Genomic DNA, 21,508 nt, shown 5'->3' on the forward strand with positions numbered 1-21,508 from the left:
TCTGCCCCAGGCTTGGTTCATCCTTGTCTTTGCGTCCAGCACTAGACCTTCAGCAAACTTTGGTTGGATTGAATCAAATGGACCAAATGGGGTTTGGGCCCTGGGTGAAGGTCAGCCAGAAATCAGACTGTCATTGCCAAGCCCTTTCGTGCTTCAGTGAATGTGTGTATAGGTGTGTTTGAAGGTGGGGTGGGGTGGGCTAGAGGAGGTGGGAGGGGAAGTTGGATGAAGAGGGGCACTTTCACCCACTGACTCTGGCCTCTGCGGGCCACAATAAGACCTCGCCTCAAGAAATTCACTGATCAAAGATTTCTTCCTAGTGGGAAGAGGTCATTGTGGAATGCACGCTGGAGGTGAGACAGTGGTAGCCTTAGGAAGGCACATGGGCCTCTGTTTGTGTATCCAGAGAAAGCTGACTAGGCCACCTCACTCCCTACTTATCCATGTGACAGTCTCAGAACTTCTTAATTCCGACCCCACAAAAACGTCCCAAACCTCCTCCCCACGCGTCCAGAGATCCTCTCTTTCAATTGCGTGTGTTCGGAGTCATTCCAAAAGGATTGGAATAGCTCCAGCCATCCACCGTCACCACTACATTACACACTGGAGCCAGGGGCGTCAGTGGGAGGAGACAAGTTTCCGGACAGGTGTCTCCGGCCTCCCAGAGGCCCCGCCCCGCCCCCGCCAAGGCTCCGCCCCCACCCGTCAAGGCCCCGCAGGTCAACGTCGCCGCTCCTGCCAGCTCCGGGCAGCCAGGCACCCCAAGGAACGACTTGTGCAGCGACGCCGCGCGATCTGTCCCAGCCATGGACCGGAAGGTGGCCCGAGAATTCCGGCATAAGGTCAGAGCTGCTAGGGGCTCCCCAAGTGCCTGGGAACCCTCCCTTTACCAGTCGAGCCTGAGTTTCTAGGTAGTCTGGGACCCTGAGGGTCATTTGATTGCCAGCAGGAATCGCCAGTAAAATGAGGGAGGAACACGGAGACTCCAGATGTAGGAATTATTAAACTGATCTGAAAGTGACCTTCCTCCTTCTGCCCTCCAGGGGCTGGCGCTGGTACTTCTCTGGGGTTGGAATTCCTTCCAGCCTTGGTGGGCTGGGAGAGAGGATACTTCTGTTTGATGCCCCAGTGGGCAAATCCCCCAGCTCCTTCCTAGTGCTCCCAGCTCAGATGGAGCACGTGGAGAGGGTCAGAGGAAGTGTCTGAGCAGTGAGGATTCTCAGGAAGGGGAACTGCCTGTGTCTGTCCTTTGATCTCAAAACACTTCAAGAAGTCCCCTCCTTGCCTAAGGGTATTTCTTAGGTCCCAGACAAGCAGCTGAGGAACTGCTGGTGGGGGAGGGGGGGCAGTGAGAGGAAGGGAGGAGGTCCAGAGAGTCCGCCAGGCCCTTCCAGCAGAATCACTCTCCCCTGGTGTGTCCCACGAAGGGGCCTCATTGGTGGTCTGGGATCCTCAGACACCATCCCTGGAAGCTGCTGGATTTCATCCAGGGCATTTCCAGAACAGTGTCCAGAACTCTGCAAGAGCCACTGAGGCCCTGAGGTCAGACAGGACCTTTCCAGGAGACACAGCGGACCTCCCCTCCAGGTTTTGGGCTGCCTCAGAGCCCAGGGGTGAAAGCAGGGGTGCCAGGCCCTGCCTGAGGGGCAAGTGACTGTGTGCCCTGAGGCCATCCCGGAGCCCAGAGGGACAGGACAGTGTCTTTAGACCAAGCCAAACCCCTCCCAGGCCTGAGGGGCAGAGCTCAGGTAGGCAAGACCAGGGTGCTTCACCTCTCTCTCCCCATAGAGAGGCCCTGGGGAGACTGAGGAGCCAGTCATTGCCGGGCTGAGGGCCAAGGGCTGGGGAGTCCATCATTCACTTATAAACATGTCTTGAGCACCCATTATGTGCCAGACCCAGTCTCTGCCCTCAAACTGTTGGTGGCGTACATGAGAGGCACACCCTCCTCTAGTAATTCCCCGTGGCTAGCTGCTGAGTGTTGGGATCAAGGTTTGTTGGGCGCACAAAGGGGGCAACTCATACTGGCGACGTCTCCCTAAAACGAAGCCTTGGGTGAGAGATGACAGCAAGTTCAGCAGGAGTTGGGGACTGGCAAAAGGCTAGGGGACTGTGAAACAGTGTTCACCAGTGTACCCTGTTGCAAAGGGACGTGAGGGGAGAAATTTCAGACGTGAGGACATTTGGTGAGTGTAGATTTCAGACAACCTACTTTGAAAGAGCACCCCAAGACTTAGGCTTGAATTTCACTTTCCTGCTCCTGGGCTAAAAGTAAATTCGGGTCCTCTTTTGCCTTCTTCTCGTAGAGTACTGGTCTTTGCCTCTTTGGGGAGAATTACCTGTGGGGTCCCCTGTCTAATTCAGCCCCTGGAGTAGCCCCTATTCCTCTTCCCCAGGCCCCACAGGCTCCAAAGGGCCTCAGGCCTCTGTGTTTCCACTGCCCTTCTCTTCCTCATCACAAGTCATTACCTATTAATGTCCCCGTGTGTGCAGGCGGGGCAGGCGCCATGCTGGGCAAGGCCTGGGCTGGACTTTGTGCCCTGCAGCTTCAGAGGCGGCAGCAGCCTTCCCCTCCCAGGTTGGAGATTATCTAGGAACTGGGGAAAAGGGATGAAGCAGCAGAGGACAGAGATAGGGGTACACAGGCATATTGGGTGAAATCTACTGCTTGCTGTCAGTTGCTTTCTGGATGACCCCTCCTTAGTGTTTCACAGCAAATTGACCCCTTGAGAATGATTTGTAATCTAAATCCTTAGTGGTTGGAGGTAACATTAAAGGTAGTGTGTTGTCATGGAAAGTGCTGTGTGACCCTGAGCCAGTTATTAACCTCTCTGTGCCTCCGTTCTCTAATTTGTTAAATGAGGATAACAGTAATATTTAACTAGTAAGATTACTGTGAATGCTGAATGAGATCTACACATGTGTGGGGAGCTTAAATCGACCCTGGCACTGCTGTTTTTGTGGAGCTTCAATGTCTGCTGCTGTTGTCTATTATCTGGGGTTATGCCGAACTGGTGTCAGATCTGAACCCTGTCACTCATTGTAACAAGTGAGACCTTGGGCAAGCCACATAATATCTCCAAGCTTCAGTTTCCTCAGCTGTAAGATGAAGCCCCTAGTGCTTACCTCATAGGACAGGATATATTAAATAGGAACTCAAGTACTGGCTACTCTGGACACATAGTAACCATTTGGTAAATGGCCACACTGTTTCCACCAGTGCCTCCAGAGCAACAGGAATCTATTCCTCTGGGCTTGTGCAGTTTCTCAAGGCCACCAGCAGCACTTGCATGGCCTACCCGGTCACAGCCTTGGGCCAGGATACCAAGGGACAAGGAAAACGACATCAGAAACTAAGGCTTCTTCCCCAGAGAACCACCTTCTGCAAAGCAGGCGTGCCCCTCTGCTCACTCACCTGCATGGAGCAAGAACTCGGTTACTCATTTGTTCAAAAAGTATTTATTGCCTGTTCAGTAACCATGCGTCTATGGGTATCTGTAGTGTACCCTGCCCAAGGCCAGGCATCTGGAGGTGGGGTGGGACACATTGGAAGGTCACAAACAGAACCTGCCTTCTAGGGATTCGCTTATATTCATTCATGCATACATGCAGTAAATATTGACAGAGCTCCGAATATATGCCACACAGCTCTCTAAGCACCGAACAATAAAACAAACTCCCTGCCCTTTCAGAGAGTACATTCTAGTAGGGAAGACAGAGAGTTAACAAATAAACCAATAAAAGTATCATAAAATGCCAAGTAGTGATACAGGCGATGGAAAAATAAAGGGATGAGAGGATAGAAAGTAACAAGGTGGTACTCTCTATTTAGGGGAGTCAGGAAGGCCTCTCTGAAGAGGTGAGATTTGAGCAGAGACCGGGAAGAAGTGAGGGAAGGAGCCATGGGAATATATGTGGAAGGGCATTCCGAGAGAGAGAACAGCAAGTGCAAAGGCCCCGTGGCAAGCATATGCTTGCCTTCTTTCGGAAGGGCAAGTAGGATGGTGTTTCTGAGAGGAATTATGGAATGGAGAGCAGTGGGAGATGGATCGGAGGAGTGGTGGAAGCCTGCTGGGCCGTGGTCAAGACTTTGGAATTTGTTGTGAGTGTGATGAGAAGCCAGCAGACGCCTGACATGACTGATTTACGTTTCAAAGGAATTGCTTGACTGCTTGTAGAGAGCAGACTGACAGAGCCAAGAGAGGAACCCATTCAGGAGGCTTTTACAGTAGCCCAGGCCAGAGGTGGGGGCTTGTACTCTGGTGAGGAGTGGTCAGACCCAGGGCACATGTTAGAGCCAAACCGGATGGGCTTTGCCAATGGGTTGGCTGTGGGTGTGAAGAGACTCAAGAATGAGCCTACATGTTGGGAGGAGGAGCAAGAGGAGGAGGTGGTGGAAACTAAGAATTCCGTTTTGGATATTTTCAGTTGAAGACATCAGTTAGACCTTCAAATAGAGACGGGACTGAGAGGGCTGGTACTTGTAGGAGTGTGAAGACTGAGGGAGAGGGCCGTGCTACAGGGAAACCGCAGTGAGTCCTTTGGGTTTAGATGATAGTGCAAGCCCCGTGACGGATGAGTCACTCAGAGAGACAGTGCAGATGGAGAGAAGACCCAGGACAGAGTCCAGGGCACCCCAACCTTTAGAGGAAAAGGAATAGCAAGTGAGGCAGGAGACCCAGGAGAAGGGGGCGTGGTCAGCTGTGCCACGCACTGACTCAAAGGCGACCAACCAGAGTCTTGAAAAGATGAAGTTATGATAATAAAGCAAGAGTCAAGTAAACCCAGCGCTATCTGGGATACAAGCTGTGAAGGTCTGGGGAGAGTGTGGCTGGATCCATTCATCCCACCAACATTTATGAAGAGCCCACTCTCTCTCAGCGACTGAGAAATTCGATTTTGTATCATCTATTCTTACTTAGATTTATTTAACAAACACTTAGAACTTATTATTTGCTAGGCACTGTTCCAGGCATTTAACAGTAACTTATGAATAGCAAAAAAGTTATTAATTCCCTCATCAAAGGATGAAATGGTATGAAACTGATACTTTTATCCCCATTTTACAGATGAGGGAACTGAAGCACAGAGAGGTGTAGACCCAGGTGGGGAAGGGGCTTGTTGGCTTCACTCTCTACACTGCCCCCAGGCCTGTGCCTGGGACACTCGCAGATTAGTGGGGAGACAGGCGGGCAGCTTGGCGAGTCCCATGGTAGGGGTGGAAACAAAGTGTTGTCAGTGCACAGAGAATGACAGGACAGGCTTTGTGGCAGAGCCTGAGGAAAGGCTTGACCAAGAAGAGCTGACGTCTGAATCAAGGAGTCTTAAAGGTGGAGGAAGAGGTCACAGAGGAAAAGTTGCTGGCACCACCGCCACTAAGAGCTAACATTTCATGCCAGCCAGGGCCACGGCAGGAAGCAGCTGGCTCATTCAAACCGGAAACTGAAGAGAGTTTTATGAAGGCACTCCGTAGAGGGAAGGGCAGGTACCTGCGGGGCCATAAGCCTTGTTAATACAGCCTGGGAGGAGCAGCTGCTGGAAGCCAGGTGTTCCTGAAGGCGAGGGAAGGGCGAGTCCCCAAAACAGGGGAGAGCCATGGCTGCAGAGAGAAGCCCGCCTCAGGTGAGGGAACCTGCCTCAGGGTGAACCCACATAGTGAGAACTGGAGGTCAGAACCCGTTCTCTGTCTCCTCAGGCTCTCTCACCACCTGTTGGCTGAACACAGCAGGAAGCAGAGGGCAGGGAGCTCCCGCAAAGCTTCCTGGGGCACGGGGCAGGGCAGCGAAGGCTGGAGAGTGGGCCGGAAGCACAAGGGAAGAGATCCAGCACACAGTTTGGAGCCTTGGGCTCTGTCCTAAGTGCCTGACACACATTCACTCATTTAATCCCTACCACAGCCCAAGGTCAAGTGGAGCAACGTGCATTATTTAATTTGTTCTTCTCTCCTTCTCCCCCTTTGGCTGGGTGCACACATGGAGGTGAATTTACATGAGCTGAAGGTCGTGTGCTTTCCCTGTGCAGCTGTCCGGAAGGGCCAGACCACACAGAGGAATGCCGGGAGATGAGGCTGGAGAGGGCCCGAGGCCAAACCTAGAATTTGCCTCCAGTGCCCCGTACAGGCCTACAGCACAGAGCCAGCTGAGCATCAGCCAGCGAATGCTGATGCCGGAGGGAGGGGACCACTCACAAGGTCAGACACAAGGTCAGCAGGGGTGGGGGGATTGATGCGATAAAGAGACCCCCCCAACTGTTAATTGTCGATGGTGGGCTCCGTTAGGATTTCTGTGCCCATCATCAAGAGGGATCTAAGAAAAGGAAAAGCTTTCTAAACCCAGTTGGAGAAAGAAGACATGGTATCTTACACACAGTAGGTGCCCCATACATGTGTATTCCACAAATGCACACACAAAACGTTACATCTAGTAACTGGGTACCAAATGGTGGTTTGAAAAAAGCAGAGGCTTTGGAGCCAGCAGGCATAGGGTGGAGTCTCATTTCTGCCACTTACTTCTCTGAGCCTCTATCTCCTCATCTGTGAAATGGAGATGATAATATCCATCTATCTCAGAAGGTTGTTGGGAGATTAAAGACAATACATGTAAACCTCTTCAGGAGTGGTAGGCAGTCAGTTAGCAGAGTATGCCTGAATGAGGGAACCGGGCAAGAAGAGCGTCAGGCTGGGAGCTGGGTGAGGAGGCTCTGGGCTGTGCACGGGCAGGAAAGACTCCAGAAGTGCATTCCCCTTCAATGAAGGCAGGGTTTGGGGGGGAGGCCAGGCAGTTCATCGTGCATGGGCGTGGGACCTACTCTTTTGTGATGAGCTAGAACTGAGCTAAGAGGAGAAAGAGCCAGGAGCTGCGGCAGGTGTGTGCTGAGACGTTCCCGGGAGGTGGTCACCCAGGACTGGCCAAGTGGTTGGAAGGGAGGCTCCAGACTAGAGCAGCTGGAGTCCATTCGTCATTCAGTGGACACCACTGAGCACTGTGCACCGGTGTGCGCAGCACTGAGCTGTTGAAGGCCTATGGTGTACAGGTGCTTTACACATACCTGGGCACAGGGTATCAGGAGAGTGGTCCAAAGTGCCCTCGAGCAGGCGCTCCCGAAGCTGATCCTTGGACCGGTGCTGGCAGGATCCTCCTGGTCAGTTCGCTAGGACCCAGACTCCAGGAGGAGGGGAAACCATATTAAGTCATCCAAACATTTAAAAAGTAAAATTTGAATTATGGTGGTGATGTTATTGCATGTTCAGGCTTCCAGAGAAAGTTCCATCTTTCTCAGTTGTCTTTCTCCATGCCTCTTAAAGCCCAAAGAGTGAGGTGTAAGGGTGTGTGTCTTCCCTGAGGTGTGCTCAGGGGACAAAGCAGTGCTGTTCTCTCTGAGTCCTTTGGAGACCCTTCCAGGAGAGCAGTGACAGGACCTCTATTTTGATTTATGACTTAGATTTGTATTTAAAGAACATTCCACATAATCCAGGTATGTTTCCTCAGCTGTTGTGGTACATAGATAATTTTTTAAATGGACAAGTCAGAATTGTAGAGGTCGATGGATCATTATGAGCGAGGACGGGGAGGTCCATGTGTTGGGGGAAGGGTCCGTTCGGCTGCAGCCTGAGTCCCACTTAGGAAATGGTGGAGATACCCCTGGAAAGCAGGTAAGGATAGGACTGAAGACTAGGATTTGAGTGACCTAACTGGTGAGAATGACTGAACGTCAGGCTAAAGAGCTGAACTTGTTGTTGCCACAGGAGACTGATAGGGTGTGATTTCTGGATAAAGTGGTCAGCATCAGCCAGCTACCCAGCAGGACCAGGAGCCCAGGAACACCAGGAACAGGCTCTTTTCCACAAAGACCATCGCTAGGAGATCTATGCTTGGCCGGGAAAGCAGAAAAACAGAATCCTGGGCTATAACATTGGCAGTTGCCTTTGTCTTCTACTCCCACTTTCCAGGCAGTGTGTAAACTGCCTACCAAGGACAGTCCATCATTCAGTCCAATGATGCAGCAGGAGGCAACTGTGCAAGGAGGGGTGGGAGAGAGCTTTAGTCCGGAGGCCTCAGCCAGCAAGAGATTCTCTCTTCTCTCCTTTTTCTCATGGTACCCTATCCCCCTCCCCACCCCCAAAGGCTGGAACTGAGCTAGAAGCGTTTTGGTCAGGATGTCCTCATTCCACCAGAGCATGTGGGATTTTTATGCTTCCCTTGGAGACAACATCCATGGTTCAAGGAGTCATTCAAAAGATCTGTTTTCTTGTTCAGTATAGACCAAGCGAAAAGGGTTTTTTCAACCGTGCAAAACAGAAGGATGGGGATTTGAGATAAGGAAGAATTTGAGAGCAAAGGGTTTGTGAAATTTTGGCCTAAAGAGGGCATGGAGTTTTTCCCAGGAAGGCCTGACTCACACACTCATCGGTAGAGCAGGAAGAGTGTGGGCCTTGGAATCAGATAGACTAAGGTTCAAATCTTAAGTCTGTCTCTTATTAGCTGTGGGACCTTAGGTGAGTTGACATAACCTCTCTGATCTTCAGTTTCCTCATCTGCAACATGATGCGAGAATACCAGGCCTCGTAGGGCTGGTGAGATAGACAAATGGAAGAAAAACCAAGAAAAGCTCCTGGTGCCAGCCCATGGGGACTCCGCAAACATTATTTTCTTTCCCCTTCTGTTCCCATAATTCCCTTCCTCCCATCTGATTGTGTGGGCTCACCAGGCGGCAGGATGGACAAATCCATTCACTACTTATTTATTGACCACTTATTAGGCGTTCGGCACAAGGAGTTTAGAACAAACAAACCTCATCCTTCCCCTCATTGGGGTTTTCTGTCTGATGAAGGAAACAAACCAATTCACGAAAAAGGCAAGACATTAAGTTACAAATTGTGACTGCGGCAATGAAGGAATTGGAATATTTCGGAGCGGGTGCTGGGGGATGGAATGAGTTCTGTTTGGGTAGGTGAGCAGGAAGACCTCCCTGGGAAGGAGGCCAGCCATGCAGGGGAGTAGGAAGCCAGCCAGGCAGAGGGAGGAGCACCTGCCAAGGCCCTGAGGCTGAAGCTAGGGAGGCCCGTGGGAGGCACAGATTGGAGGTCTGTGTAGCCAGGAAGAACGGCAGGAGATAAAGCTGGGCTTGGATAAGTCAAAGTAAGGAATTTGGATTCGGATTTGATTTTAAGTACAAGGAGAAGCTATTAAGCAACCACAAGTGATATGATCTAATTGATAAAGAAAATTCTGGCGCCTGACCCTAGGGGAGTCCAGAATTTTTCTCTGCGCAGACTCCTCTAATGCAGCCAAATGTGGGTAGCCCGGGCCTATCTCAGGAGGTCCCCCTGCCAACTCCCCCATGTAGGTCCAGGCAGAGGACGGAGAGAGAGTCCAGGCTGTTTCCTCATAGAGATGGGCTTTGGGAGGTAGCCTTACGCGGTGTGTGCAAGAGCCCAGGATACCTCCCTACGATACAGTACCATCCACTCAAGCAGATGCTTCTACCCATCATCCAGCTGGCTGGGAGCCCCTGGCCTGGAGGAGAAGGGCAGTAAAATAGGAGAAAGCGGGAGTGCCCTCATTGGGCAAGAGGGGTGAGCTTCTGTAGCAGCTGAAGCCCAGCTGTGAGTCAGCGGAGGGCAAGCCTCCTAGGTTATTCTCATCTTCATTGAAATGCTCAGCCTGACTTGAGAGAGAAGCGGGCAGTCAGGTGGGGACCAGCAATCTGTACTCTGTACCCCCGCTCACACCAGAAATCCCCAGGACTGGGCCTAGTGTGTTGGGACAGACAGACTGCCCCAGCCTTCCAGAACCCCTGAGATACCCATAGAAAGAGACAGAGCTGCTGTGGCCCTTCTCTGAGGACCAATCAGCAGCAGCGTCTCCCTGTGGAGGCCTGAGGCCCTGGACCCTGCTGTTGGGGCTGGAGGCTGCAGGAGGGAGGCACAGTGATTCCCTTGAGCCTCCTTCTCTCTCTTACTCAGTCTCAGGCTGAAGAGAGAGCCAAGGATACAGTGCATAGAGACTCACACTACCCTGCCCTGTGGAGTGGAATCTGGGACTGCTGGGCTACCAGCTCCCCTGGGGCTGAGGTGCTCATGAAAACGTGCTTGACCCTGACCTTGGAGTCCCAGCCATTGACGTCAGCAAAGATGAAATAATGTAACCTGACTCTCTCCTGTGGGTGTGTGTGTGTGTGGGGGGGGGTGTCTGCAGGCACCTGGGGAGGGGAAGGAGTGGCCAGAAGTCAGGGGCCAGAACCCAGCTTAGGCCAGGAGGGGACAGGGCAGAGCTGCCCCCGGCACTGGTGACACAGAAGAGCTCTATGGTGAGGTGCTTCCGGAGGGTGGGATGTGCTATCTGAGCGAGTGGCCCAAATCCTTTCTGAAAGCAGTTATCCAGCACTACAGCCACCATCAGGTAAAAAAAAAAAGGGGGAACGGGCTCCCTGCATATCAGGGAGCCTACACTGTGGTTGCTACCCTGGACCCTGGCGACACAGCCAGGGGCTGAGTGGCAGCACTGCTGCCATGGGGTGTATTGCTGTCACATTTGTGCACAGGTGTGTGCACCCGCCTGGGACAAGGCTTGGCCTGCCACATCTGGAGGTGCAGAGGTGCTCCCCGAGCCACGTTAGGGTGGTCTGATGTGTTGGGTCAGAAGGCCAGCCTGGCCTCGGGTTCCCTCCTCTCCTCACAACGCAGCCCTGAGGACATGCTGAGGACGTCCCCAGCAGTCGCCTCCCTTCGCTGAGGTCTGCGATGGGGATGTGGGCCCTGGAGCTATAATTCTGCCCTTGGGTTTTCCAGGTGGATTTTCTGATCGAAAACGATGCAGAGAAGGACTATCTGTATGACGTGCTGCGGATGTACCACCAGTAAGTGTGCTGGGCCGGCGCCTGTGGACCAGCCGGGTGCCCCTGTCTGCAGGGAGCCCTGGTGGAGGTGGTTCTGACACAGGAAGACTTCCCCATCCCACCCTGGGGAGATGGGGTCGGAGGGAAGGCACGTTCTCAAGGCTCCTGGGAGCCAAATGGACACACCAGTCACTTGTCCCAGCAAATAGTTACACAGACACTCTGTGCGTGGCTCTGTGCTCGGGGCTAGGGGCACACGTGTGAGCACGGCAGACTGATTACTGCCCTCGGGTTGCTCGCAATCTGATGGGGGAGGCTATCAAGTAGCCAGATAGGTTCAAATAGAATGTGACTGCTGGGGCAGGGCAGGAAATGCCAGCCGCCCGAGCATCAGGGGTCTCGTCTCGTATCACCCCCCTGCTTTCTGATTCATTCAGCATACGCTGTAAGCAACTGCCCCTTGCTGGGTACCGTGCAGAATCTGGAAATGAATAAGATCTACTTTCTTTCCTCAACTTCCTCGTGGCCTGGAGACGGGAGACAGACCATACAAACACGAAGAAGAACGAAGAACCCTAATATGAGTTACAGTAACATAACTGATACATAGAAGTGAAAGCAGGATGCGCAGAAAGGAGTCTTCACTTCTAACTGTGGAGGGAAGGACCAAGGAGCCTTGAGCTGGGGTTTGAAGCATAAGAAGGATTTTGATAGGTGGAAATACCAGGGACGGGCATTCCAGGATAAGGGAGCAACATTAGCACAGGTGCAGAGAGGTGAAAGCACAGGTGTGAGTGGGACATGACAAGGAACCTGGGGGAGGAGAGCTCGGGGCTCACAGGGAACGTACACATCCACGAGGCTGGGGCAGGTCCACGGAGACAGGTCGTGGAGGCCCTGAGCCTGCCAGAGAGAATGGATCATGTGGGTAGCCATCGAACGGTTTGGAGAAGAGGAGTGACTTACATTTAGAAAAGGTTAGAAAAGAGTGAGCAAGTCTGCAGGCAGCTAGAGAGGTGCAGGCCAGGGGTGCTGCGGGCCTGAACAGTGAGAGGAGGACGCGTGTGAGAGGTACCGCGAGTTTAGCTGCAGGCTAAGTGAGAGACCGGGGGTATACGGGTCACCACCGTCTCACATGAGGTTTCCTGTCTGGAAAGACCTGGGCTTCAGAACGAGGCAGAGTGGGGTTTGAATCCGGACTTGATTTTACTTGCAAAATGGGTTAACCATCCCTACCTCACCAGTTTCCTTGTGGTGCTCATATGAGAGAACAAAGCTCTTTGGAAGCCCCTGGCCTAAGTTCAGGGCTCTGGGCTTTTCAGGAGAGTTTTCCTCAATCCCAAGGCCTGAGCGCAATGGATGGAGACACAGCCCGGTACTGCTTCTTCTGGGAATCCTTGGGTCTCAGAAGTCATGGCTATGGGTACGGCTCCACCTCTTCCCTGTGTCTCCACAGGACCATGGATGTGGCTGTACTTGTGGGAGACCTGAAGCTGGTCATCAACGAGCCCAGCCGCTTGCCACTGTTTGACGCCATCAGGCCCCTGATCCCACTGAAGCACCAGGTGGAGTACGACGAACTGACCCCCCGGCGCTCCAGGTGCGAGTGGGAAGTGACAAGTAACCTGGACAGGGGGTGGGGGGTAGGAGAGATCACCCTGGGATGGACAAGCTGCTCACTAGTGGGTGGGGCAGCACTGGGGGTCAGGCCAGAGCTGAGCCATCACCGACTTCTCCCTATGGCAGGAAGCTGAAGGAGGTGCGTCTGGACCGTCTGCACCCAGAAGGCCTTGGGCTCAGTGTGCGTGGCGGCCTCGAGTTCGGCTGTGGGCTTTTCATCTCCCACCTCATCAAAGGCGGCCAGGCAGACAACGTCGGGCTCCAAGTGAGTGAGTGGAGCCCTCAGGCTTCCTGCCTCTCCCCTTCTTCACTCGCTGGACTATGTGGCATCACATGGTCACCTTACTCGTCTGAGACTTTGGGATAGGAAGAGGCTGACACATCCTGACAGATCTTCCACAGGCCCATAGAAATCAGGCTACAGACAATTGTCTGTTTTCTTGAGTCAAGCTGGGAACTTGGCTTGTGGCTACTGCTACTGCACTATACCCTACCTCCCCTACTCCTAGTTATATCTGGACCCCTGAAGCTTTGGATGTGTAGACTTTTACTGAAAGGAACAAGGAAATCCTGGTGTAGTACGGTGCTTCAGAGCAGACTCTGGAGCCAGGCTATCCTGTCTTTGCTTTTCATTAGTTGTGTGACTTTGGGGAAAACACTTAACCCCATGCCTCAGTTTGCTCACCTATAAAATGGAGGTGATGGTGACACTATCTACCTCATTAGGTTGTTATGAGGAATACATCAATTCATATTATAAAGTACTTATAACAGTGCCAGGCACATACGTGCTCTGTGTTTGTGAAGTAAGCAGAGAGGGAGATGGAAGAAACACCTAGAATGTGCCAGGTAACATGTGTACAATCAGTTCCCATTATATGCTTTGGCTGTCTCATCCCCATTTTATAGAGTTGATAGAGGCTTAGATCTTGAGTCGCAGCCAGTAAGTGACAGAGCCAAAATTTGGATCCCTGGGCCCTAACTGCCAAGCCCAAGGATCTCTCTTCAACACCCCAGGTGCCTCTCCTCTGGGGTCCCCACACCTGGGTGTCTGAGCAGAGATGGGCAGACGTCCAGGTCTCCCTCCTGCCGGAGCCCAGAGCTGTGTTTTTGTATGTCCAGCTAAAGGAGACCCTCTCACCCCCTCCCAGCATGTTTGTTATCAACATCCCAATCCGAGCGGCTGAGCCAGGGGCTTCAGGGGGCGAAGGGTATAAGACACCGTGGAAAGGGAGGTGGAGACTGGGAGCTGACAGACAACGCTTTGTTCTCAATCCCTGTCTCACGGCTTGCCGGTGGCATCTGAAATTTCAGCCGCTTCATTATTCCTCTCCTGTGCAGCACATTTTCCAGCCCAGAAATGCAGCCAGAGAAAAACCATAATGAGCTCCTCTTCTGGCATCAGCAGAGGCCCTCTTTTTTCCAGGGTGAGCTCTCCTCTTAGGATAAGCATTTCTCAATGATGTCTCCGTGATTGGGGGCATGGGGGCATTTTAATGAAACAAAGTTTTATCTTCCCGCCTGTTTCTCAGGCTTATGAATTATCCACCCTTTCTGGGGCTGACAGGCTCATCTCTCCTTTGTGCCGCTGTCCCTCAGATCGTCATTTCATTGTGGCCCTGGCACAAAGAGCCTTTTTGCAGGGCTCCATGCGGGAGTGAGAGGGAGAGGAAAGCTGATCCTGCAACCTGAGCCAGGAGCTGTGTGGGAATCATTCTGACTGGGGTCCCGGGCAGGTTCTCTTTAGGAACAAGACAGGGAACTTCATTTACAGGAGCTGGGGGAAATGTCTGCATCCATTCACCTGTCTGGGTTCACGTTTCTGGGGAGATCTCATGGCTCAGAGAGGCTAGAGGAAGATTCTGGAAGGCAGGGGAGGAGATGTTCAGACACAAACTGCTGATTTGACCTATGAGGCTGGGCTATGGGTGGGGGGCGTGGACCCACCAATAGGACCCATCTTGGGCCCCCAGCTCTCTGCTCTTATCTCCCTACTGCAGATGTTTTAGATTTTTTTTTTCAAGTGTATCCTGTCTGAACCTATGTCCCCTGCCATGCACAAGGCGGTGTGTGCTGCACGACTTGCTGTATAGTCCAGGGCTGCAGAATGATTTCTGTGCCTTGGTTGTTCCAGCTGTAAAACGGGCGCAGTAATCCCTGCCTTTCCTATGGGACTTGAGGGCTCTGATAGGTGGCAAGGATCCAGAGAGGGCAGGACACAGGGAATTGCAGCCAGGCTTGGCCAGGTGCCCTTCTTTTCTGCTTCCAGATGCCCAATAGACAACGCTTATTATCAGTGAGGGAGACTTGACTTCAAATCCCAGCAACACTGTTTACTGGCTGGGTGACCTTAAGCAAGTGATGTCACCTGTCTGAGTCTCAGTTTCCTCATCTCATTAACAGAAACAGAGTTGTTAAAAAAAAGTGGGTGCAAGGAGTTAGTTCACCTGTTCGCCTTACAGGAGTTGGCCCCAGAAACCTAAAGAGTTCTTCAGTGAGCCCCTTCCTGTGGCAACTTTTTGAGCCCCTTGACACTTCTGTCAGGCCCTGGAGAAGATTAGGGTCTGTGTCCACGTGAGGAAGTGTCCAGGTAGCAACAGCGAGAAGGTGACTGGGGTTAAGAGTTGGCCTAGAGGACCCCTCAGAGGCTGTCTGCCCAGCCCCCAGATCCCACAGAGCGTCCCCCACATGTACCAACAAGTCTCCAAAGGGTCAGCACGTGTTATGTGAGTCAGGTACCCAGATGACCTGCTCTGGCCTCAGGCTGGAGAGTCGCATCCAGATCCAGTCCCTGTTTTATAGCTAATGGCTGTGTGACCTTAGACAAAACTTCACCTCCCTGGGCCTGTTTCGACTGATTTCTGAGGGTCCTTCCAGCACTGCAGTTATTAAATGAGGAGCTTCAGGCCTGATTCCAGGGATGAGGTGCTTGGAGGAACCCCAGGCAGTGTCCAGCAGGGGGCAATCTCACCACGCGTCTGTATCCAGGGCTGGCCTCTCAGGCCCCACAGCCCTCATGGCTCCCAATTTAATGAGGCCTAAGTCCTGAGAAGAGAAACATGATCCGAGTATTTAAGCTCAGGCCCAACTAATGAAAACAATAGCAACCATGTATTGATTACGTATGGAGTGCCAGACACCGGCTAACTTTACATGTACATACTCACTTAATTCTCACAGCAACCACAGCATTTTCCCTTTTTACAGATGAGGGAAACTGAGGTCCAGAAAGTTCAAGAGACTTGCCAAGGTCACACAGCTAATAAGAATAAAAGCAGGAATTCAGACCCAGGACAACTAATGCCAAAGCCTTATATTCATTCACCGTTCTTTGCTTATGCCCAGAATAGGAATTCAGAGGTCAGGGCTGTGGTAGATAAAAATGTCCATCAAGTTTCCACTGAGTGGAAAAAAGGAGATCGGATGTGTGTCCGTGATGTAAGCTTGAGTCAGGAGTCATGGAAGTTCACCACTTGATCCATTATGGTGTTGCAGGGGAACCTGCTCCTTGGGGCAGGGTGGGACAAAGGCCAGGCAAGAGCTGCTGGAATCTGGGTGATTCCACGGGGATACCATCAAGTTCTGGAATCCATGCAAAAGGGTCGCCTTTTGCATGGATTCCAGAACTTGATGGTGCCCCCGCGGGGTGAGACACCAGAGTGAGGGTGCAGACTCTTGACTTCTTCTCCCAGCTCTGCTACCCACTCTCTGTGCCCCTCCCCTGCCGTCTTGGTTCCCCCTATAAAATGAGGCAGAAAGACTGCTTGGAAGTGCCACCGCCCTGGGATACCCCTGGCTGATGGAGGGTGGGTTGGTTGTGACAAGGCTCTAGGACACACATATCAAGGTTTCTTCTGAAGGAATGCATGGCTGTCATCCCTCTTCCTGGAGAGCAGGCCCGGGGCAGCCGCCAGTGAGCCTGCCCAGCCGCCTGACTTCCCTCTCAGCCTGGTGCTCGTTCTCTCTGTCTGTGGCCCAGGTAGGGGACGAGATCGTCCGGATCAATGGATATTCCATCTCCTCATGTACCCACGAGGAGGTCATTAACCTCATCCGCACCAAGAAGACCGTGTCCATCAAAGTGAGACGTGAGTGAGGCTAGAAGGTGGGGGACATTGATGGTGGGGTGGGGTGTGGTAGTCGGAGGGAACCCAGCTCCTCGGGGAGGCACGGAGGGCAGAGGGACCGTCCTAACCCCATGCCTTTCTCTCACAGATATCGGCCTGATCCCTGTGAAAAGGTGAGCACGAACCTCCTCTGTAGGCAGACTCTTTCCTGTGGGCTCAGGGTCCTGGGATCAGCCTTGGGGTCTGGCTTCCCCTGGGCCAGCAGTTGCTGGAGGCTTTAGAGGAACTGCCCCCTCACGATTGGGGGCCTGCTCCCCCAAACATCTCTAACGACCCCCCTTCTCCTTTCCCTTCCCATCAGCTCTCCTGATGAGCCCCTCAAATGGCAGTACGTCGATCAGTTTGTGTCAGAATCCGAGGTAACAGCCAGGACGACCAGTGATGGGGTCTGGATGGAGTGGCAGCCAGTCCTAAAGGGGGGATTTGTTCTAGGGATGTGCCCTCGGGGGCTTCCCGGGCCCCCAGCGCATCCCAAAAGCCCCTGCGGGTGGTGGGCCCTCAGCCAGCCCAGCTGGTGCAGACACACACACCTGGGACAGACTGGCCATTGGGCTCACATGGAAACAGCAGTGATTATGAGCGCAAGAGGCCACTTGTACACATGTGACACCTAGTGACCCTTATTCTGTCCTTCCTCCAGGGCGGGCTGAGCAGCCTGGGCACCCCTAGGAATCGGGAAAACAAAGAGAAGAAGGTCTTCATCAGCCTGGTGGGCTCCCGGGGCCTTGGCTGCAGGTGGGTGGCAGGCATGCCCTGGGGCTCACTCATGGCCAGCAGACCCCAGGAGGCCCCTAACACGTCTTCCCTCACTCATTGCTGCTTCTGAGGAGGCTTTTATCCACTGCTGATAACACTTTTTGGTGCCTAATTTCCCCTCTGAGATTCACAACAGCCCGGTAGGGCCAGGGGGACAGCTCTGACAGGCCCATTTTATAGATGAGGAAACTGAGAGCCATGTTCCTTTGGTGGGCCCTCTAGTCATTGTAAAGGGAGCTTGTCCTTCTGGTCATCTCTGTCACTGTTCTCTTGCCACTTAGTACCTGGTGGGCTTCCTGAAGAGGCAGCCCAGGAATTGCAAACAGACATCAGCTCACAGGGCATTCTTGGTAAGCGCACAGGTGCCACAGTCGTAGATTTAGGGGCCAGCCCCTGCTCTGCCACCTGTGAGTTTCGGAACCTTGAACTAGTTACTTTACCATGCTGAGCTTCAGTTTCTCCCTCTAAAAATTGAGAATAATAATATCCACGCTGTGAGGAGGAATGACATGACAGAAGTAAAGTACCCAGCTTGGTGCCTGGCAAGTAGTAAGCAGTTGGTAAATAGTAGCTATTTTTATTTGAGTTATTCTTATTATCTCCATTCATTCACACTTATTCAACTCTTTTCTGCCAAGCATAAGTGATAAAAAGTCTCTCGTTTCTAAGAGATTATAGCCTGATATTGAAGCCAGCCACATCATTAGTTACAGCATAGAGTGACAAGGACATGAATGGACCTGCATTCTGCATCAGGGATGGCAAATAGTTTTCCAATCCTATTTGCTGTATCTAATTAATTAGTAGTGGCCGCCGAGAGTACTATTTTTTTCTTTTTTCTTTATTTTTTAATTAAAGTTTATTGGGGTGACAATTGTTAGTAAAGTTACATAGATTTCAGGTGTACAATTCTGTATTACATCATCTATAAATCACATTGTGTGTTCACCACCCAGAGTCACTTCTCCTCCCATCACCATATATTTGATCCCCTTTGCCCTCATCTACCACCTTATTTTGAAAAGAACTCTAAGGCTGTATCTAAGCTTGATGGGAAAGAGTGCTGTGATTGATTAATGATGTCTGCCACAGATGTGGGAGGGGACAATAATAGCACAAGTGCCACCTTTGCAGTAGGTATTTTAGGAGCACTGAGAAAGGAGCCACTAGCTTAGTCTTGGGATAATATAAGGAGTTTGATTAAAACCTTGTAAAGAATATAGCATTAGAGTCTTAAGGTATGAATAAGAAAGTGCTAGAAAACGAAAAGAAACAGCATATGCAATGTATTGGGTACGGGATTAGGTAGGGGGGAATTACAAGTAGTTTTCTGTGGCTGTTGCCATAGATAGAGAGTGGAGGGCCTTGGTACTGAGCTCATGGGTGACCTGTATCCTGAGGGGCTTGAGCACTAAACAAACAGGCAGAGGTGACAGGACATTGAGAATGAACAGGTGCTAAGGCAGAGGCTCACCTGCATTTCCCATCTCTTCCACAGCATTTCCAGTGGCCCTATCCAGAAACCTGGCATCTTCATCAGTAACGTAAAGCCTGGCTCCCTGTCTGCCGAGGTGGGGTTGGAGGTGAGTGACCCTGGGCCGGCATCAGACTGTGATCGCACAGTGATGGAGGCATGTGTCTTCCCACATGGCCCTCTCTCAGCAGTCACTGGCTGATGATTCCTACCCACCCTCCTCAAGGGAAAGCATCAATGAAAGGGTGGCATTTGACCCTTTCTACAGTCCTCTCCAGTTCTGAGAGCCTTTGGTCCTGAGCTTGGAAATGATGTAATAATAATCAAAGAGTTGACATTCATTGGGTGTTTAGACATTGTTCTAAGCCCTTTTAAATTTACGAGAACTCTGAGAATTAGGTACTATCATTATTTCCATTTTACAGATGAGGAAACTGAGACCCAGAAAAAGTACAGGATTTTTCCAAGATCATGTACCTAAATATAGTAGGACTGGGATTCAAACCTTGGTGGCCTGATGCCAGAGCCAGAATTTTTAACCTCCACTTTAGACAAGTTATTTCCTCTTTCTGTGCTTCAGTTTCCTCTCCTATAAAATGGAGGTAATAACCTTCCTTCTAGGGTCATTGTGTGGATTAAATGAATTAATACATATGCATAAAAATGTGCCGGGCACATAGGCAGGGATTTATGAATGTTAGCTACCAATTATTATTATTATGACTCAACATAGCCTTTGCTATATGAGAAGCCCAAAGGCCCCTATGTCCACAAATTGGGTTTTTTAACTAAATGTCATAAATTCAGCCAAAGGAGTGACTATCTATTGGTATAATATTGTTAGCAGCTGATGAAAAAGACACAAGGTGGAGGGGCCACTGGGGATTTCTAACTGTTCTGCTCATCGGGGACAGCTGAGGGGCAGCCACTTGAAGACCCAAGTGGGGAAGCTTTGCTGCAGATGAGTGGACAGTTAGACAAACACGCTGACCCCTGTCTATTTCTTCACCAGACAGGGGACCAGATTGTCGAGGTCAATGGCATCGACTTCTCCAACCTGGACCACAAAGAGGTGAGATGTGGGGGCTTCAAGTGCGGGTTGTTACCACCTCTGCCCTCCACTTCTCACTCCCTCCCCCGCCATGGCGTCTGAAACCTGCTGTGCTCTCTCGAGACCTTGACTGCTCTGTGGGTCAGGCCTCAGCTGACCGCCCACATGTCCCCACAGGCTGTGAACATACTGAAGAGTAGCCGCAGCCTGACCATCTCCATCGTAGCTGGAGCTGTAAGTCCAGAATGGGCTGGTGGGGGCCCCATGACCCCTGACCTCCAGGCCCAGTGGCTCGGAGCCCTGATTTCTGCCCCACACTTCTGGGAAGGTCCAAAGGCTCTGCTATGAAGCTCTGACAGAGCAGAGGGGGAGGGTGTCTGCCCAGCCAGGAGAGAAGTTGGGTCAGAGACTGCAGAAACCATAGTGTCTGACACTGGGGCCATAGTGACGAGAGCACAACCCTCATCTTGGCCTCCAGGGCTGCGGCTGTGGAAGCCCAGGTTCCCCAGGGGACTGAGCAAGGGGCCTCTTTTCTCCCCATGAGGGCCGGGAGCTGTTCATGACAGAGCGCGAACGGCTGGCAGAGGTGCGGCAGCGCGAGCTGCAGCGGCAGGAGCTTCTGATGCAGAAGCGGCTGGCGATGGAGTCCAACAAGATCCTCCAGGAGCAACAGGAGATGGAGCGGCAGTGAGTGCGACCAGCCAGGACACCCCTTTCCTACCCTCCCAGACCACCGTAGCACCCCCCACCTCGCTTCCTGCTCATCGTGTACTGAGCCGCCCTTATCCTCTCCCCCCGAAGCCCATCCTCAGACCAGATGGGACCAGTGGTGGTCAGCGTGAGCATCCCCTGCCTCCAAACCTCCAGGCTCCTCCCTCTTTCCCAAAGAGAGCCCCCGATTTCCAAGGCCCAGGAATATGGGGATGCTACTAGCCATAGCTAACATTTGTTAAGTACCAACTATGTGGCTAGCATTGTGTTAGGGCCTGTGTATGTTACTTAATTTCATTCTCACAATAGCCCTACCAGATAGATGTGATTAACCCATTTTGCAGATAAGGAGACTGAGACTCAGAGAGGGTAAGCCACTAGTGTACAAAGTCATACGTGGCCAAGCTGGGATTCACACCCAGGCAGTCTGGCCACCTGTCTATGGTGATAAGCCCCCTGCCCCCACATGGGGTGGATGAGATGATGGACTGAAAGATTAAATTGGGTGAGCAATTCATAAATCAAAAACTACTATCAAAATCCAAATCCTGATACATTCTAGGAGCTCATAAGAATTTGGAAAAGGAAAGTGGACAGGATCTTCCCATCTTTCTCATTGTAGAATTAGCTTGGAGGACCAGCCCTGCTGGTACCTCCGCCCGCAGCCCTGGCCTTGGTTAGCAGCCCCAGCTTTGCTCCTGAGATCTGGGGTCCTCCTCTGGGAGGACCTTACTCGGGCTAGACCCAGCCTATCATTAATCACTTTAAGTGTTTGGAGGTGGATCCATGGTGTGTGGCCCACGTTGACTTGCCTCCCAGCTCCGACAGCACAGCATCTCTACTCAGCGGGGCCAAACAAAACCACACAAGACCACACGGCCCAGACTCTGTTGGACGTGCTTTCTCAGCATCCAGATCTGGTCCAGGCATCCT

The 21,508-nt window shown here is 52.0% G+C and overlaps 1 protein-coding gene across 4 annotated transcripts in view; it reads left to right on the plus strand.

The window, feature by feature from the left end:
• Window positions 1-704: 704 nt before the first annotated feature.
• USH1C (USH1 protein network component harmonin) overlaps window positions 705-21,508 on the plus strand; it is a 47,187-nt gene continuing 26,383 nt past the window's right edge. For 3 of the 4 annotated variants that reach the window (XM_033120441.1, XM_033120443.1, XM_033120444.1), the window contains exons 1-12: window positions 705-842; window positions 10,790-10,857; window positions 12,293-12,436; window positions 12,583-12,721; window positions 16,436-16,544; window positions 16,672-16,696; window positions 16,885-16,942; window positions 17,224-17,318; window positions 18,838-18,922; window positions 19,826-19,885; window positions 20,042-20,098; window positions 20,409-20,551. In XM_033120441.1, the coding sequence (XP_032976332.1) occupies window positions 807-842; window positions 10,790-10,857; window positions 12,293-12,436; window positions 12,583-12,721; window positions 16,436-16,544; window positions 16,672-16,696; window positions 16,885-16,942; window positions 17,224-17,318; window positions 18,838-18,922; window positions 19,826-19,885; window positions 20,042-20,098; window positions 20,409-20,551 (1,019 nt within the window). In that variant the 5' untranslated portion in view covers window positions 705-806. The remainder of the gene's footprint in view (window positions 843-10,789; window positions 10,858-12,292; window positions 12,437-12,582; window positions 12,722-16,435; window positions 16,545-16,671; window positions 16,697-16,884; window positions 16,943-17,223; window positions 17,319-18,837; window positions 18,923-19,825; window positions 19,886-20,041; window positions 20,099-20,408; window positions 20,552-21,508) is intronic. The other variant, XM_033120442.1, reaches the window with a different exon arrangement.

The sequence above is a fragment of the Rhinolophus ferrumequinum genome, chromosome 11 (genome assembly GCF_004115265.2).
Source record: "Rhinolophus ferrumequinum isolate MPI-CBG mRhiFer1 chromosome 11, mRhiFer1_v1.p, whole genome shotgun sequence".
Lineage (NCBI taxonomy): Eukaryota > Metazoa > Chordata > Mammalia > Chiroptera > Rhinolophidae > Rhinolophus > Rhinolophus ferrumequinum.